Below are 18440 nucleotides of genomic sequence, written 5' to 3'. Positions count from 1 at the left end.
ACACCCTTCCAAATTTTAAAATATCACAAAAGTGTTCAGAGTCTGTCCTTCCTCTAGGAGTTCAAGCAGTTTGTTAGCTGTTTGTCTGGGCTATGAATACATAACGAGATCTTAGGGGTGTGTGTGTGTGTGTAAAGCTTCACAACACAATTATAAGATGTGAATTCAGAAAACCATAGTGTACACGGTATTTTTAAAATATACAGATCTTTGTGGTCTCCAGAGAGCAGTCTTTATAAATCTTCCAAGAAGGTTTTCAGTTGTGAATCACTCTTAAAGAAGACTCCAGATGGCTGCTTAAAATTTTATTGGTAATAGAGATGTTTAAAAATGTCCTTCCCTTAGCAAGAGGTGTTCTGGGTGCTCAGTACAGAAGTGTTTAAAACAGTGTGTGAGTTTGAGATGGTTTTGAGATGAGTTCTGCCTTCCAGTAATAGCTCTCAATTGCTTTGTGTCAAAATATACAACCCTACTTAGAATTCAGTTGCACACATTGATGCAACAGCTCATAGAAGTGATTTCAGAAGTGATGAAAAGGTTACTGGTCCATCACTAAATTGCATACGTAGCAGTTATTTGTAATGGCAGAGCATGGTTGCAGGATGTTGTTTTTGTTTTTTTTTTTCCTTCAGCATGTTTTTGCACAAGTGAGAAACTTCTGCATGTTTGAAATTATAACTGTTGCTTTTTTATTCATTGTGATCATCTTGTCTTGTTTTTGAAAACTAAGAAATTGGGGCTTATACCTTACTATGTATTTACTTGTAGCCATTGTCTTTGAACATTTCTTTGATTGTATCATCTTGTCTTAATTCACTGTGACCACATGACCACAAAGCCTTTCCTTCTGGGACTGAGGAGAAGAGGAAGGGAGAGAGCAAACTTAGTCTGCATCCTCTGCTCTGGCTTGCATTCTTGAAATCTTGTTAAGACTTGAGATCTCTGACAGCTGCTATTATGTTGAATGCAATTGAAGTCAAGCATATATCTAGAGTTAAGTGTTATTTGGGGTTAGGTAAGGAGATAGATGTTCCCGTGATTATGTAAACCTAATTTTTGAGGAGATCTGAGCTAAAAACCTGTGAAAATTCAAAGATCTGTGTTATAATAACATGACCATGATTACATGTTGTTGCACCCTACCTAGAGATGAGAAAATTGGGCTTATTTCTAAAGCTTTAATTTCATCCAGTTGTATCCATGTAATTTATTATGCAATAGATTTTATAACATGCTATTTTCTTACATGGGAATGCCACCTTATTCAGTGAATTGTTTACCTAATAGCTGCTTGATAATTTTAATTTCTTTTAATGGAATAACCCATGCCTTTTTATTGCACACTGTTGAAAAGTGTCTTACAGAATGAATCTTTTGCCAGTAAATGTGAAATGATCAGTAATTGCTGTGCTTGGCTATTTGAAGAGAAATGATTAATTTATTTTTCATCAGTTCCTTGTAAGTAATAGAACATGATTGTCTAGTCTATGTGACCACACAGTTCTGAGAAACAAATGATTCAAGTATCCATATATTTTACATTCTCTATCTTTTATGAGGGTCGGGAGGGAAGAGTTTCATGTCAGACTATACCTGTTCAAAATATTGTATTCACAGGTTTCAGCTGAAGCTCCAATTGCTCAGCAGTTCTGCAAATCAAACCCTAGAGCATAAAGTCAGGAACTAGGAAATGAAAAATGTACAGTGAAATGACTGTATGCTAAGGCTTTTGATTTGCACTGAGTAGAAATTGGCAAAGGCAAAGATAAGAGCTAACTCTCCAGGATAGTATTCAGTCACATTAATTAAGTGATCCTCCTTTTTTTTGTATTTTTATAGTCTCTACAGGAAGGGGGCTTTTATCTTCATGTGTCCTAGATCATCCCATACAGCATGCAAGGCATGGGCCTGATAGTGTATAAGCAAGTGGTATTCATAGTGAAAATGGTATTTATACTTGAAAACTCACACACTTAGTTGCCAAAGTGAGGATTATGAATCACTTCTGTAGTAAGTCGATAAAGAGAGTGTAACTTTTTTATTCACATTACGTGTAAGGATGTAACTACCTCAGTGTGTTAGTCAGGAATGAATTTGAAAGAGATCTCACAATTGTCCCCACTTCTCATGTAATGGCTTTCATCATAGAGCCACCTCAAAGTACGTATACTAGATTTCTTTCTAATATAGTGAAAATGGGAGATCGTGCTCCAGTAGCACATTCAGTACACTCCACTGCAAACAAGCCTACCGTGCTTGGCACTGACGAGCTAACCTGAAGTGCCCCTTCTCACTCTCACCTTTTGTTTTTTTCTTGTTTCTTAGTCTCTACAATTATGGTTGTCAGGTTATCTCAATAAAATATTTTGCAATAATAGACTGAATCATTTTCAGGTGTTCTGTTATGGGACATAGGAGTTTTTCTTAGCTAAGTAAAGAATATAAAATTAATATCATAATAGATGAGCACAAAGCTATGGAATTAACATGCACAGACTGCGTCATTTCTAGCATCTTCTTGTTCATCAGGGCTTGAGTTGGCAAACTTCATGTTAATTTTCTTGTTTCTGTAATTATATACTGTATACTTCACTGAGGTTTCATTTTGAGGCCTCATTAAGAAGACCATAAGAGTAAATCTGTATTTACTCATGGCAGTTTTGATTCCAACCTGTGATATTTAACTATCACCTAAAATCTATATTAAAAGATTTTAAGCTGTGATAAGGGACATTAGACTTTTCGAATCTTTAGAGGCTTATGACAGCTAACTGAGAAGGCTAAGCCTAAGTGTAGTTGAAAAGGAGAGGAAATCAATATAAACTGTGGAGAAGCATTAATATCATCAAAGCAATTTCTGCACTACTAGTCACTGTTTCTCAGATTCTGATACTTATTTATATCTTAATTTTTTATTAACATGGAAAGAAGCTTTTCCCACCTGATAGAGAAATCAGTCTTCCTTTCTAACTAGAAAGGCTGAACTCTGTACCTACAGTGAAGGGGAGTGTGGGTGGGAAGTTGATTGCTTTATCTGAAACTATTCTGGTTATTGGCTTTTAATCTCTCTGGAATAATTTGGCTGTTTGAAGGGAATCAAATGCCATGGGGCTAGAATGAAAGAAAAGTTTAAATCATGTTAAATTGCTAAGGGACTTCTTAGGTCTTTCAGAAATGTCTTAGTGTAATAGTCACAAACTTTGTGGTAGCTTCCCCAAAGTAAACCTAAAGAGCTATTGCAAATAGCAAGGGTGGATTCAAGGAAGAATGTAAGGTCGTATTTTGGAACTCCTACCAGAAACACAGTGCTTAAAGGTCAAGAGTCTTCTGTGTGTGGACAGTAGGACAAAAGTAGGGTCACATATACAGATAGACCTTTTAAAAATCAGAAGTAGGATAGTAAGAAAGGTGGATTTTTTTGTTTGTTTGTTTTTTAAAAAAAAGTATACATGAATAAATGTGCATATGCATGTATACGCAAAGTATATTTTTCGTGCAGCATTATCGTGTATCTTCTACCATTACTGTCTCATACATACATACGTGTATGACACTCTCCCCTCTTGCAAGGCCAAGATCTAACAGCCAGAGACAACAAAAAAGCCCAGGGGTCATGATTTCAGTGGAAGAGAACTGGTGGACACTTAGAATACTGTTGATGTAGCAGTTTGCAAAAGTGAGTTACTCCCAATATGCACCAGTACTATTTCACTGTTTACACTTTGTGTACCAATGAGTTCTGTACCTTCTAAATATGCTACATATATATACCTGTATACACACATGTATGTGAGTACGTATATATACATATGTATATAAAATTATATGTTCTCCTGACATCATGGCAGCAATTTTCCTTCTTCCATGCTGTTTCTTTTATTCTCTTAATCCTTCAGCAAAAACATGACAAAAATATGTTCTGATATTTCTAATGAGAAAATAACGTAGTTAAATTGTAAAACAAAACTTGGGAGTTATTTCTGTCTGTTGGGGAAAGGTAAACTTGTGCTGATGTGTTTTTTGTTGTTGTTTTGTTTTGTTGTTTTTGTTTTTTTTTTTTTAATCAACTTACACATTGTGGAAATCGTACCTTTATAGAAATGAATGTAGCTTCTAAAGAAGTAAATGCAGATCTAGATCTCCTGTGTTCAGATGAATTTAGACTTGATCATATTAGCAAACAAGCATGCAATCCCAAGTTTCCTCCTCCAAAAGTGAGTGGAAGGAGGAAAAAGAGAAAAGAATAAATATTATTCTTTACAGGAAGAAGAGTGGTTCTGTAGAGAGGGCCTCTTCTTTGACTGAGGGCCACAAGAGTCAGAGCCTGATTACAGATTTAAGGATTTCATAAAGATGCCTAGGTTTTCATAGATTCTGTGCCTTTCAGACAAGGATGATAATGGCAACAGGACTTGTATGTTATAATCATTCCTCCTTCAGGAAGGAACAACAGAAAGCCAATACTTAACCCATAGTTAACTACTTTCCCCATTTGTATTTTCAGCCTACTGTGCTCTTTAGTGAATACTTTTGATCTATTATTATATCTGTAAAGAAGTTGTGTTTTTTCTTGTAAAAAGCTCAAACTGTCACCTGTTTTTTTCAATCTCTATTCAAGTGCATCGAGGTAGTATAAATACAGGCATTTAAGATGTATGTATATTTTTAAAAAAGAAGCTTTCTCTGTGTATTTTTGAATCTTCTTAAGCTTTTCTTCGTTTGTCAGAAAGTAACACAGAGCTTAATCTATCTGGAACAATGGGCTCTCAGTCTATAGGAGTAAAATAATTCATATTCCAAAAAGATACTGCTTGGTCTTGCTGCCAGCACACTTTGTATAGTGCTTGAATGGTCCTATTGTCCTCCTGTGCACTCAAAATGAATGAATTTATCTTTCAAAGTGGAGCATTTCTGTCTTCCCTATACCAATTCCCACTTCTGTTTCTGAAGTAGGAGAACAAGACTGAGCTCTTGAAAGCACAGAAATCTGAACCGTGAAAATGAGATTCCAGTATACCTGTCAATCACCAAGCCTGGTTTGTGCCAAGTGTACAGTTACCATAAAGAGTTTGTTTGGACCATTACAGAAATAGCTTCACTTTAATGTACCGATTAAATTGGTTAATTTACCTCCACCTTCTGTTCTGAAAATATTTCTCACTTCTAATTTCTTAAAACTTTTGGGTATTCCTCATGCAGAAAGTGAGTACTGTAAGCTCTTACACACTTGCTGCATTTAAAACATGAGAAAGTTACTCTCTTTTCAGTGGGATTGTTGCTTGCCTCAGTATGTGTGTGGATTTGGGGAGGGTTGGTGTTCCAGATTTGGGACTTGCTGTATTTTATTTCAAAGAGCTTGTGTAGCTCTGCACTGTTGGGTTCAAGTACAGTGAAGTTTGGTGGCTGGATAGTGGCTGTAATTATAGTATACGTAAGCGAGTGCAATCTGAGGTCTGCAGGGTGCTTCCTTTCAGCTCCGAGGACACCGGTTGGGCCAGCTGAGCAAAGGAGTGGGCAGCTGAGTGGGCTGGCCTACTGGACATGGTCCCCTGCACCCTGCTGGGAGGGCTGGGAGGAGTGAGCAACAACAGTGGCTGGCACAGCAACAGAAGGGAGTGCTCCTGCCCCCCACTTCTGGCTCTCTGCTTTGGGAAAGGGCATCCTGACCCTTGCCATTTTGTGTAGGACCTTGAAAAGCGCTTAGAAAAGGAGAGTGAAGGAAATAGGGATAGAGAATTTCAAGGTGGAACGGCATGAAATAGGTAGATAAATAAAGTCTAGCTCTTTAACAGTGTAATGAAATTCATAGTTATCAGATATAAATATTAAACAAATACTTTTTTTGTACAACTTGTATTTGGGAAATTTAAAAATATAATGCTGTGGAGGCTTTAAAGCATGCATTTGTTTAAATTCCTCGAGGACATGGCTGTCAATGGCTATTAAGTGTGATGGCTTGACTGCAACTACTTGTTCATAGGCTTTCTGAGCTGGAAGTCCCTAGATTGCTGGAAGCTTATTTGGGAAGATGAGGATGTACCTTCTCTTATTTATATTCTTCTTATGACAGTTGCCAGTAGGAAGTGCTTAAAGGGAAGCTGCTATAGGTGAACTTTTGATCTGGCCCAATGTGGTAGTTCTTATTTCAGTCATCTTCTCTTCGTTATTGTTTTTTTGCCTTCAGTGAAGGCAGTGAATAGTTATTCAGGACCTAAGAGTATATTAAACTCCTATTAATCATGTTTTCTGGCAGCCATTCAGCATTTACTTAATAAATTTGTTGCACTGTTCTTAAGGTACAATATAGTCTGGTTACCTGCCCTTTATAAATCTGGACTTTTTAAGGCCAATTATAGACAAATAATTGAAACCTGCATCCAGTTTACATCTCAGAAGCACAAACTGTTTAATTCTAGGAAGTTAAAGGTTGGTTGTTTTTTTGTTTGGTTGTTTTTTTTTTCATTCTATGTTTCTCATTTTGCTCATTTGATTTAAGATGCTGCTAATGGAAGTTTTTTTTTTTTTTTTTTTTTTAAAAAAAATAGTAGTATTTTTCTATTCTCAATTTTTAACCTTATTTTATATGCTTCTCTCTTTCTCACTGGTAATGTCCGACTTTAAGAATGTTTCATTACTGTCAGGTTCATGCTCAAAAAGAAATTATTCTGTGCACTCTTTTTCCATATAACTGAACTTTGAGGGTGAATTAGGGACTGTAGGCTTCACACAGCTCTCTGCTCTCTTCCAAAGCAGATGTGACAATAACAAAACTGTTGATTCAAAGGAAAATTTGGGGAGGAAGGGCTGAAGATGAGGGAGGAGAATAAAAATGTGTAAGTTACAGGATCTGAGAGCAGAGAAAAAGTGAGAAATATTTCAAAATTGATTATACGGGGAATGGCTAATCCAGAGTACTTGTTGAAAAGTTATGACTTTAAATATACTGAAGTGTGTAGGCTTGTTTGTATCTTCTATTAGATATAGCCTTACCCATCATGGCTAAAGATATTTTTATTTGCTTGTTCCTGAAATAGTTGGATGAATTGAAAAGAGTTCTGTGAAGTGTCCTCTCTATGTGAGCTTTAATGCTGTTATAAACTTTGAAAATCTCACGATTGTCAATGATGCAGGCTTAAATATGTATTTACTAGAAAAACAGCCTCCTCATCACAGGCAGGTATCTCTGCCGAAGTCTTTCCTTCCAGTGCTCTTATGTTTTTATCAGCCCACGCCAAGCTACTTGTAATGTGAGGAGTGGAATAGTGAGCATCCTGCAGATGGTAAGATATGTGGATTTGGCTCTTTTGCTTGGGTGATGTAGTTTCTGTTTTTGTTCCTGATGCCGCTAATGTTTTCAAGAATTGTAGTAATAGTCCAAGAAACCACAGAAGGGTTGACGTTGGAAGGGACTTCCAGAAGTCCCCTCCCTCTCTACTCTAAGGGACACGTTGAGCCCTTTGCGTTTTTCTAGGGCCATGTTCAGGCAGCCTTTGAAGATCTCCAGGGAGGGAGATCCCTTGACCTCTGTGGGCTACCTGTGCCAGCATTCCATCATCCACACAAGAAGTGCTTCCTGATGTTCAAACACAACCTCCTGTGGGTTGTGTTTGTGCCCATTGCTTCTTGTCCTGTCAAACATGAATTAAATTTGTGTAGGTGACTACTGTTAGATAAATATGTAAATTAGAGTCTGAAGGAAGCACCAGTGGTGGTCAGAAGACGTCAGAAACGTGTCTCTCTCCGTGGTTCCAAAATGTGTCCATTTGAGACAGGTTTCCAAGGGGTCAGTGAAAATTTCCCAACTGTGTTAATGTACGATTGATTTATATTAAGTATGGTGTTTCATGGGAGGAAAAAGGCTTTTTCTTGGTTTAAGACAAAAAAATATTTATCTCTAATAGCTGAACCACAAATAACTCCCTATTTTAGTTGTTTTATAGGACTTTTTCTAAGACACGTTTGAGAAGATTAGTTCATGTAATACATCAGAAGCACAAACAACCAAATGTTTTAAGAAGGAATTTTATATGTTTTCTTTAACTAGTTTATCTAAAAGCAGTCAAAACTGCTGTCAGTGAGAAGGATTTAGATGGATAAACATTATTTAGTTACTACAGTATGATAGAAGCTAGATACTTCTGTTTTGGTTCTGCGTTTTAGTGCAATCTGTTATTTAACATTTTTCCTTTATTAATAGTTTCTTCTCTCACCAGCAATCAAGTAAGATCATTCTAGCAATTAGAAGGGTAGTGTTTGGACATATTTTAGTATAGGTTTATTTATCCCTTAATGAATTAGAAAGAGCTTGCATGTTGTAGCCAAAATGTGTATTACAGATCTTGGATTTTGCTGATTGAATTGTGCTGTACATGCTTGATTATTGAATTATAACTCTCTGAACTTTTATTGTCTTTTCCTTAGGATTTCAAGACAGGATTTGGTATCACTTTAATCCCTATGAATGTGGCAAATGTAAAACAAGTGGATCGGACTGCAAAACAATCTTTTGAAATAATTACTCCCTATAAAAGCTTCAGGTGAGAACTTTAATATTTACAGTACAGAGTATACAAATAACTAATACACTGAAGAAATACTTGCTTCCTACAGCAGTGATTTAACCTAGTTTGGGTGAAAAGGTAACGCTTCTTAAGAATGCTCAGCATTTTTTAAACAACAAAAGGATTTTTTTCCTTTGTTTAGCTGTGTGCTTCATCTATTATCTCTCTAACTAGGCATCCTGTTCCCACAAATTCATATTTTATGTAACCGTCTTTGTTCATTCTCTGCAAGGGCAGAAGAAAACCAAATTTTGAAAACTTTGCTTCATCTTAATAGTAAACTGCTGAAGTGATATCATGCAGCATTCATTTAATATTAAGCATTTTATTCTAAAAGAAAATTGATTATGTGCCATCCCTTGTAAAAATCCTCAGTTGAAATCAGTAGAAAGTTTGGCTGATGCTGTGACTTGTAATGATTTAAGAAAATAAAATAAAGCTATATGCTAGTAAAAATCTTTTCTTGAACATGGAAGTGTTTCTATAATGAAATCTCAGTAATGCAGGAGAAGTCACTTTGTTCTCCTTGACTTACTAAATGACTGAAAAGCAAACTATTTGCTTGTATACTCTGTGGCCTAGAGTAGCCAGTAAATAAATTTGTCTCTGTCAGTGATTTGAGTCTATGGCTAGTTGGTAGATGTATGTATTGGTAGTCTATGGCTAGTTGTTTTTGACTTTCTCAAAGCCATCACTATGTTGGTGCTTGTTTATTATTTATATTAAAAAAAAAAAAAAAACAATTTAGATAAAAAGCAATTTTTGTCTGTTACAGGTAGCAAGTCTACTTGTACTCCTTAGTAAATCATCACATTTCCTTAAATAATTCTATGATGTTTATTAAAAAAATAAATAAAAAATCAGGCTTTACCTTTGGTATGTGTTAACATAAAAATAAAGAAATGCATTGAAAGTAACTCAGGAACATAACTAAAATGTTACAAAAGCTTTATAGCTCTCACTGGCAGTGGTTTTGTTGAAAACTGATTTCAGACTGACGGAGTTTTCACTGGCAAAAAAATATTTTCCATCTTAGAATTTGTGTCTGTGTGTGGTGGGAGATTTCTTTGACAGTGATTTTGGGTATAAATGTAAGAAATAAGAGAGACTACAGATTCTGTTTAATTGGGCTTCAAAATAAAGATCAATAATGCAGAAAAGTCAATTGTTTCAGCTTTACAGCCGAGTCGGAAAGAGAGAAACAAGACTGGATTGAAGCGCTGCAGCAATCGATAGCAGAAACTCTCTCTGATTATGAAGTAGCTGAGAAGATTTGGTTCAATGAATCCAACAGGAGCTGTGCTGACTGTAAAGCTCCCAATCCTGACTGGGCATCCATCAATCTCTGTGTTGTCATTTGTAAGAAGTGCGCAGGTAGAGTAATTAATGAGAGGCTGTGTGGGTTCTACAAAATGTCATATTTGCATATCTGCGTATGTCCTTGAACTGGCTTTTTTTATTTTTAAAGTGCTATCCTTGTGAAAGTTTTGACAAACAATGAATGAATGTAACTTCTTTAATACCGAGTATTCTAAAGCACTTCCTTGCATAAATGACAAGCCTGTATGGTGATTGGTTTCCCTCAGATGAATAATCCTTCACTATTAATGGAAATCAAGACATACTAACGCTTCTTGGGAAATGGCTGGCTTTTGCGAGGCTGCATTCTAAAGGATAACAATTGGCAATGTATAAATTAGAGGTATTAAATACCCCAGGCCATATTTTACTGACAATACATGATAGCGTTTTCAGATATTAAAAGAAAAACAATTCTGTCATGTTTTATATTTAAATACATGCAAAAATGCAGGATGCAGGGAGCTAGTTTATAACTCTCTAGGTTTTGCTTTCAGAACAAACCCTTATGAAAAAGCCTTCTGAAAGCATTCTACATCGGAGCCTTTGCTTATTATTTACTATTAAATAGTACAATTTTCACTACAACGCTATAACCTAAAAAGGACTAGATTTCTGTGCCAAGTACAATCCACCTCCCTTCCTTCTTTCTCACTTTTTTGCTTGTTTTTTTTGGTTGTTTTCTTTTTGTGCTTTTATATTTAAATGTCAAGCCTAGTACATATTAGTCTTTTTTAAAAAAATAATTAGAATAAATTTGTCTTCATTAAGTATTTTTGTTAGCTCAGCAGAAGAGAAACTCAGTTTAAGTGCTTTAGTGAAGCTAGTTAAGTAAAAATACTCTTGGATTTCTAGGACAGCACAGATCTTTAGGACCAAGAGACTCAAAAGTCCGGAGTCTAAAAATGGATGCCAGCATTTGGAGCAATGAACTTATTGAGGTATGTTGAGATATTGCAACTCTGTTCCATCTTGAAAGGTGCTTCATGAATAAGAGTTCTTTCCTTATGAGAAGTCTTAACATATAGCTACTAAAAAAATATGCTGCTGTTAGAGTAAACCTTAAGGTTTCTGGGAGGTAACTGCACTTTTGTGTCATTCAAAATATGCATTGGTTTTGAGAGCCATGTGTACCAAGCATTTCTCCAAGCACCTGTGTTTTGGGGAAAAAAATGGAAATGCTTCTGGACAGCAGTCATGATGGGCAGTATTCATTGAAGGGAAAGGAAGGGAAACAAACTCCTCACTACCAGGTTAGGTGCTTGGGGTGTTTAAAAGTGGTGCTGAAGGGGAAGGTTGAGTCGTCACTGTTTTCTTTAAAAGAAATGCTAGTATTCTCTAACATCCTACTGCTATTTTTTTGTGTTTATTTGAAATCTTGTAGCTGGTTAGCTTCGTAAAGCTTAGTAGCTATTGCTGAAAATCATGACCACAGGCTTTAACTGTGGTCATCTATAAATGAATAATATTGACTGAGTAAGGTTTCCTGCAGGCAATTATCTCTTTGTAAAACTTTTTTTTCTCCACATTTAGCAACTGAAAAAGATTTAGGGGTTAGCTTGATATCCTTCGTGATATTTTGTTTGTTTTCTCTTGCACTTCATCCAGCTCTTTATCATCATTGGAAATAAGAGGGCAAACAGTTTTTGGGCAGGAAATCTTCCTCCAGATGAAGAACTGCAAATGGATGCCCCAGCAGAAAAAAGGATTGCGTTCATTACACAAAAATACAAAGAGGGAAAATTCAGAAAAACACCTTTTCCCTACAAAACCAAGGAACAATTGAATAAGGTAATACTATAGAATGGGTAAGCCCTTGCCATAACTTTTGTATTGAATTGTATTTGTGTGCATTTTGGTCATCTCGTTAAACTGGTGAGAAACAAACTGAAAATCCTGAGTGGTGGGTTTCACAGCTCTGAATGAAGCCTTTGCAGGAGTCAATCCATGATTTCTTAGTTCTAGATTTTCTAATTTGTTTGTGGAAGGTTATGGCACCTATATGGTGCCTATAATAAATACTCCAGAGCTATCAATAAATACAGATCTTTGTTTTCAAATGCACACTCCATAGACGAAAATTCTCATTTGTCTTTTTTATATTCCTTCTCGGTATGTTTTGGATACATGTCTAACATCGAACATTCCAGAGTGATTGTTCCATGATAGGTGATTACATTATCAGCAGTGGAAAGTAGCTAATGCACACTTTCATAATAGCTTGTAGTTAACTGGAAATGAAACAAGCTAGAATAAACGAAATGATGAAAACTGAGTTCTAATGTTTCCTTTTGCACAAATAACAGAAACAAATTGTCTACAGTTATAAAGTAGAAAATGCTAATTATAATTGCTAATTATAATTATCAAATTCTGCATAGCTTTGATATCTGTTTGACTGACTTATGCTGTCTGCTGATTTCAGAGTCGTGACTTTTTAGGGTTTTTGAATATAGAGGGGTTTAAGTGCATATACTTTATAAAACTAGTCTATTCAATTGCATATTAGTGAAATTATCTCAAAGGATATGCAAAGACTGTGGTGGGGTGGTAACATTTAAGTTATTGTGCTTTGAAGTAGTTCAGTGGTTATTTTCCAAAAAAAAAAATTGAAGTGTTCTTCACATGTTAGAGGTTGCATGTGAGTTATACACATGAGAAGTAAAAACAAAGGCGTTTAAAAATACTGTCTCTTTTAAAATAGTTCTAACCATCTTTATACTTCAAATTTGGGTTTTCTACATTCCAATATGACTTTCTGATTCTGTTGGGATCAGGACACATTTTTAGGCTTTATGGCTCTTTGCAAAATAAAAGAAAAAAAAGATATTTAAGTGTTTTAATTTTATTGTTAACAATTAATTTTATACTATAACTGCTGACTACAGGAAATGCAATAGTCCTTTGTGGTTTACAAGCTTGATTTTTCTGAACTCTTCTGGTACAGAGGTGTCTGTCAATTAATGATTTAACTACTGGGAAATAACATCAGATGTAATGATCAAATTCTCTATAGAGACATGATATTACCATGTAATAAGTGGTCATTGCCAAGTAATTATAAAACTTCTACTGAACTATCTGCCTTACCGGTTTTTGCCTACTGGATGCACGTGTGTTTATTAGAGCAGCTGAATTTTAGAGAAGTACTTCTCTTGTGTTGAGCAACCTCTGTATTTATTATTTCAGAAAAGCTGATCCATTAACTAAATGTAAAATTATCAAACAGATTGCTGAAATTACATAGGTACTTCTAATTTTAAGGTTTTGGAACCACATTTTGGAATAAAAGTATTTACATTTGTCTTCATGCATAGGAAGATGAAAGGGACCTGAATTTCTAGAATGCGTTGAGATCTTTAAATTTCAAGGAAGGTTATTAAGTATAAAGGTACCCTAAACAATAGTTGCCTCACTGGCTGTGAACATGACTTTGAAAAACTATCTATGAATTCCAGGCTGTTTCCTAATAAGAGTTAAAGGATTAAATCTTGTTTCTTTGGTTGAACTTCTGAGGTCTGGAATAATTATTTTTTTTCTTCAGTAGTGTGCTGTGTGAAGAGAAATGAAGGAGGGATTTTTCATGTAGATACCCAATTGCAGGACAGCTTATTGCTTTAATTAATGTTAACATGCAGATACAAAATGTGTGGCAGCAAAATCTTGCAGGGTTTGGGTTGGTGACTTTTTTTTCCTTGTTGCTCCTTCTTCATAGTTTCAGACCATAATTCATGATTCCTGCAGCTTCCCAGTGGTTATGGCCTTTGAAAATGTAGGGGAACTATATAAGAGGTGAAAGGATTTGCATTTACAAGGACTTGCTACCAATAACTTTCTAATTTAAACAGACTTCTTATTTTCCCTCTTCATAAGGCGCTGTGTGCTGCTGTAGTTAAACAAGATGTTCTAGAAACTCTGATGCTGCTGTTCAGTGGGGCTGATGTGATGTGCGCTACTGGCGATCCTGTTTACAGTACTCCATACTTACTAGCCAAGAAAGCTGGACAAAGACTGCAAATGGAATTCCTATACCATAATAAGTTTTCAGGTAGGATATACCTGCTTTATTTTGATCTTCTAATTTCATATTGAGTGAAATGGAAGGCATCAGCTGTATTTTGTCAGACACTATGTGTAGTTGTGCAAGTTACTTGCATTTTACTTGGACTTGAAGTTTATTTCTTCAAAAAATAATTAAAAAGCCTATGATGACTCATAACGTTGTTTTGTAACACAGAAGAAAAGCATCATCTGCTTTGCCTCTACTGTCAGGCTTTTACCAGAAAAATGGGTACATACAGTTAATCATATATCTAAAGTATTTCTCAGGGGCTTTGCTTTTTGATTACAAATTATTTAAATTGATATCTACCTTGACTGTATAAAATAGTACCTATCTAGTACTATAGGTACCTATAGGTACCTATATCTGTTGTCACAAGTTCTCCTCCTAAAATAAAGCTCTCCAACCAATCCCAGCATACTACCCTTTTTCAGATCACCACTGTGCATCATAGACTTTGGCCCTGAAAGTCAACAGGCCTGGTTTCAATTTATCAGTGTTTCCAGGCGCTTGAAAACAGAAGGCTATTCCTTAAAAAAAAATAAATAAATAACAATAATATATATATATGCATACACACACAAATAATTATAATAAGAAAAATATATACGTATATAAAATATACGCAATTAGAAAATTATAGAGTATGGATGTACCTGAACTTTTCCTTCTTAAAAAGGAAAAAAGGGCTCTCTGGCATCTGAAGCAGTCTGGTAATGATGAAACTTCACACACAGATTTACACTGGAAGAAATTAGTAATGCTAATCCAGCCAGCATTGTGGACATGCTCATGCAACTCAGCAAAGTAACGCTTGATAGACTGAACACAATTTATTTTTTTTTTAATCGGAAACTCTGGAATGATATAGTTTCCCAGAGCAAATGCAGTGCCTTAAGTTTTGCCTAAGCACTTCTTTGTCACAAGTGACAGGCATCAGATCCTGGGATGTTGAGCTCAATCACTGTGCAGACAAGCAGCTGTGGTGGTTTTATGGTTTGTGTTGTTTGGTTTATTTTGCTAGTTATGCTGTGAAATAGTCCTAAGGCTGTAGAAGGAAGTTTGCTTGTCTTGGCTCTGTCTTTTCCACTTGCAGCTTTCCAGCCAACGCAGCACTGCTGTGTGTTGGAGCTGGTGTTTGTTCCTTCTTTTCAGAGAAAATAGGGGGTCATGGCAGGTTCACAGTGATCCTCTGAAATCCTTCTGCTGCCAGAGTTTGTGGTAAACTTCTAGATAAGACCTAAAGATAAACACTTCCCTTCTGTTTAAGTATATTGCAATAAGGCATGAAAATAAAAACATAGCACACTAGAAAACCACATTTAGGTTACATTGGCAAGCAGTGGTAGAAAATGGCAATGTAGTAACCAATGTAAAACAGCAGGTTTTGGTGAACATGTAACAATAATTATAAAAATAGATCAATAATATGTATCTGTGCTATAGGAAAGGTTTTAGAGAGCAGCTATGTATCTGTAAATACTGCAGATGCAGTAAGAAGTATGCGGAGAAGCAGTTATACCCTATAGTAGAGGAAGTTTTGTATGTTACTTACTACTTTGTCTTTTAATAGATTTCCCAAGCTATGATATCTGTCTTGAAAGTGGCTTCTCTGAAGATTCTTCACATTCCACCTTTCTTTGTGAATTTTTATACAAAGTTTCTTCTAATACTACCAAGCTTCTTACAGAGAAGAAATTAAAAGAAGGTATTTCAGTTTTACTTCATACATTTGAATAATACATGAATATGTATGGTATGGATGAATTTGGTTCTTTTTAACTTCTTACATTACTTTTTAAAAGATAAATTGTCTCATTTGATTCTGTAGACCTCTTTCAGATGAAGAAAATCCCGATTGTCTTGATCTCTTTATTCAGTGGTTGACAGAAGAAGGAAATTAAACTACTTATTATTCAGTTAACAAAAATGATAAATAAAAACATATACAAATATTTCTCATTCTAATTATAATTAGGCAGATGCTGCTAGCTGCCAAACGTAGCTTCCATTTGAAATCATTATCTTTCTGAAACCATTTTAACACTGACTTCTCACAGTCCAAATTGATAATGCCTGAGATATTGCTCAAGCTTGCAAATGTATTTAAAATGGACACGTCTAATAATTTTACAACAAATTAAGCATTGCATGGTAAAAACGTTTGTATTATCACAGTAGAAATCATCAGCAGTCATTCTACTAGGATTTTTGAGAGGTTGTCAGATAAATTTATTTTTTTCTCTGTTCCTGTATTTTCTTCTATCTAAACAAACAAGGTAGATTTTTAAAATATGAGCTGGTTTGTAGTTAAATTGATAGCTAAGAATATCTTGATACAGCATCCTGTGTCATTGACAAATGTTTATTTTGTATGATGATGTTTATATTCTGGTGGTATGTTTTTAAGATCCTTAATGGAGATCGAAGCATGCACATAACTCCCATTTATTGCACTTCTAAGGTATCTGTGTTATTGTGGATCCTAATAGTCAAAAACATTGAGTGATCATCAGAACTAATTCTGAATTGTAAGCATTTCCCAGCAATGATGCAGCTGTTAACAAAGACCTGGGCAGAGCCCTGGACTGCGGCTGGACAGGACTTCTTTGTCGATTGTTCTGAAACTGTTCTGAGCTTACTCGGGAAAGACAGGAATAACCACAAACCTCTTGTTATAAGTGCAGGCCTTGTATTCTGTGCTGTGGATATATATATATAATGTATTTATACATATACATATGCATGCACACACACACACATATATAATCATTTTTAAATGTATTTATAAAAACTCAAGACCCTGCTGAGGGAAGTAGAGAGCAGATACAAGGTAATACTGCTGTTGTCTCATCTAACGTCTTCTAATTCTATTTTATTAGAAATGCAGTTTAAATTTGTAAGTAGATATAGATTGAAGAGTTAACTTTAAATGCTCACAGAATGCCTTCTGCCGTGCTTTTTTGGAAGATGTGGTGGGCGTACAGCTTTACAGGTGTATAGGAAGATGTGTTTACATCATTTACATCATTACACCATTTGCAGTTTTAGTAGACAGATCAGGGAGGAAAATGTAATAATGATATCCTTTTAGTATAGTTAAAAAAAAATATATAATAATAATAATAAATAAATGCAATTTTGAATTAGAATCTGTTCTTACCTGAGGACTGTGTCTAGTGTGCCATGTGTAAGAAGTAAAAAACAAAAGGTTTTTTATTACAATTTAAAATACGTAAACTTTTTTCTTCCTATATTTTTTCCTATATCAAGAACTGTTTTCTACCTTATAATCTCACTAACATGAAATAATATGGGGATACACACATTGCAGATAGTTGGGAATTGATTGTATCATGTATGTGTATACAAAATATATTATTTAATAATGTAATACCATTTTTATGTATGAAATAAACAGTAAGAAAGAAAAACTATCTTCATCAAATAATTTAATGGTTCCCACACATGTATATGTGTGGGAGATACAGTTTCAGTTCCCTTCTTGGCCTGTAAAGATTCAAGTAAGAAGGTCACATTACCTGAAACAAAGCGATCTACCTCTTCAGTGCTAGAAGAAAGAAAGGAGCCCTTTGGGTGAAGTAGTTGGGACTTGCTGCTGAGTTCTCATTGAACCAGAGAGGGAGCACTGGTACCTAACAGGGGATTGGAGCACTTGTCAAAATTTTGGGTCCTGCCCCCAATTATATTGGATTTTTCTTATACTGATTTTTATTTTTTATGAACATTTATGAAAAGAGCTTTGAGCCAGAATCCAATTCATCCCTCTAACTACTAAGCTACTGTTTAAATTCTTCCTTGGTGTTAAAAATTTCTTCTGAGGCACTTGTCAGCCTTGCCAAGGGCTGAATATTTAAGTGCTCTGTTTGCAGTCAGAGAAAACTGGTATTCCTTTGTGGGCTGAGCTCCAATTGCAAAAGGAAACCAAAGAAATCACTCAGTGCTGTGAATTGAATCCAGGTTTTATAAAAGCCAGGTACAGCATCTGGAAACACAGTATAGTTTTTTACTATGTGGGTTTCAGTGCAGGAGAGAGTAAACCAACTTTTTGTATCCTTGTTGGAGTGCCATCCGTAGTTTCAGCAGGGGTGCATAACTTCTGGGGAAAGTTACTGTTAGTTAACAGCTGTTGATGATCAGCAGGAAGAGAGCTCAAACATTGTTGCTATTCCAAAGCAATATATCAAAAAATAATAATAATAATAATAATAAAGGTTAGTGATTTGGCCCGAGTTCAATTTTTCTCTTTCTGTTTTTAATGTAAAAGTTTGTACAGAGCCCTGTTTAAAAACCATAGTGTTCCAAAATTATCCTTGAGAGTTGAACAGTTCCTTCAATATTGAGGCAATGAGCTATTTTGTAGAATGGGCACACTTTAGCGAAGGGAATGATGGAAGGCTAGGGGGTCAAAAAATCCTGAACAATCAAACCCAGTT

General features: G+C 35.4%; 1 protein-coding gene across 4 annotated transcripts in view; it reads left to right on the top strand.

Moving 5' to 3' along the window:
• ARAP2 (ArfGAP with RhoGAP domain, ankyrin repeat and PH domain 2) overlaps positions 1-18440 on the top strand; it is a 128042-nt gene that overhangs the window by 48965 nt on the left and 60637 nt on the right. For all 4 annotated transcript variants that reach the window (XR_014692625.1, XR_014692626.1, XM_084518018.1 and 1 more), the window contains exons 10-15: positions 8422-8537; positions 9736-9935; positions 10776-10861; positions 11529-11711; positions 13794-13968; positions 15557-15691. Coding sequence is in view for 2 of the 4 variants with exons in the window: in XM_084518018.1 (XP_084374144.1) it covers positions 8422-8537; positions 9736-9935; positions 10776-10861; positions 11529-11711; positions 13794-13968; positions 15557-15691 (895 nt within the window). In the remaining 2 variants the exon portion in view is untranslated. The remainder of the gene's footprint in view (positions 1-8421; positions 8538-9735; positions 9936-10775; positions 10862-11528; positions 11712-13793; positions 13969-15556; positions 15692-18440) is intronic.

The sequence above is a fragment of the Aythya ferina genome (genome assembly GCF_964211825.1).
Source record: "Aythya ferina genome assembly, chromosome: 4".
Classification (NCBI taxonomy): domain Eukaryota; kingdom Metazoa; phylum Chordata; class Aves; order Anseriformes; family Anatidae; genus Aythya; species Aythya ferina.
The sequence above is the reverse complement of the archived record's forward strand: the minus strand, read 5'-3'. Positions and strand labels throughout refer to the sequence as shown.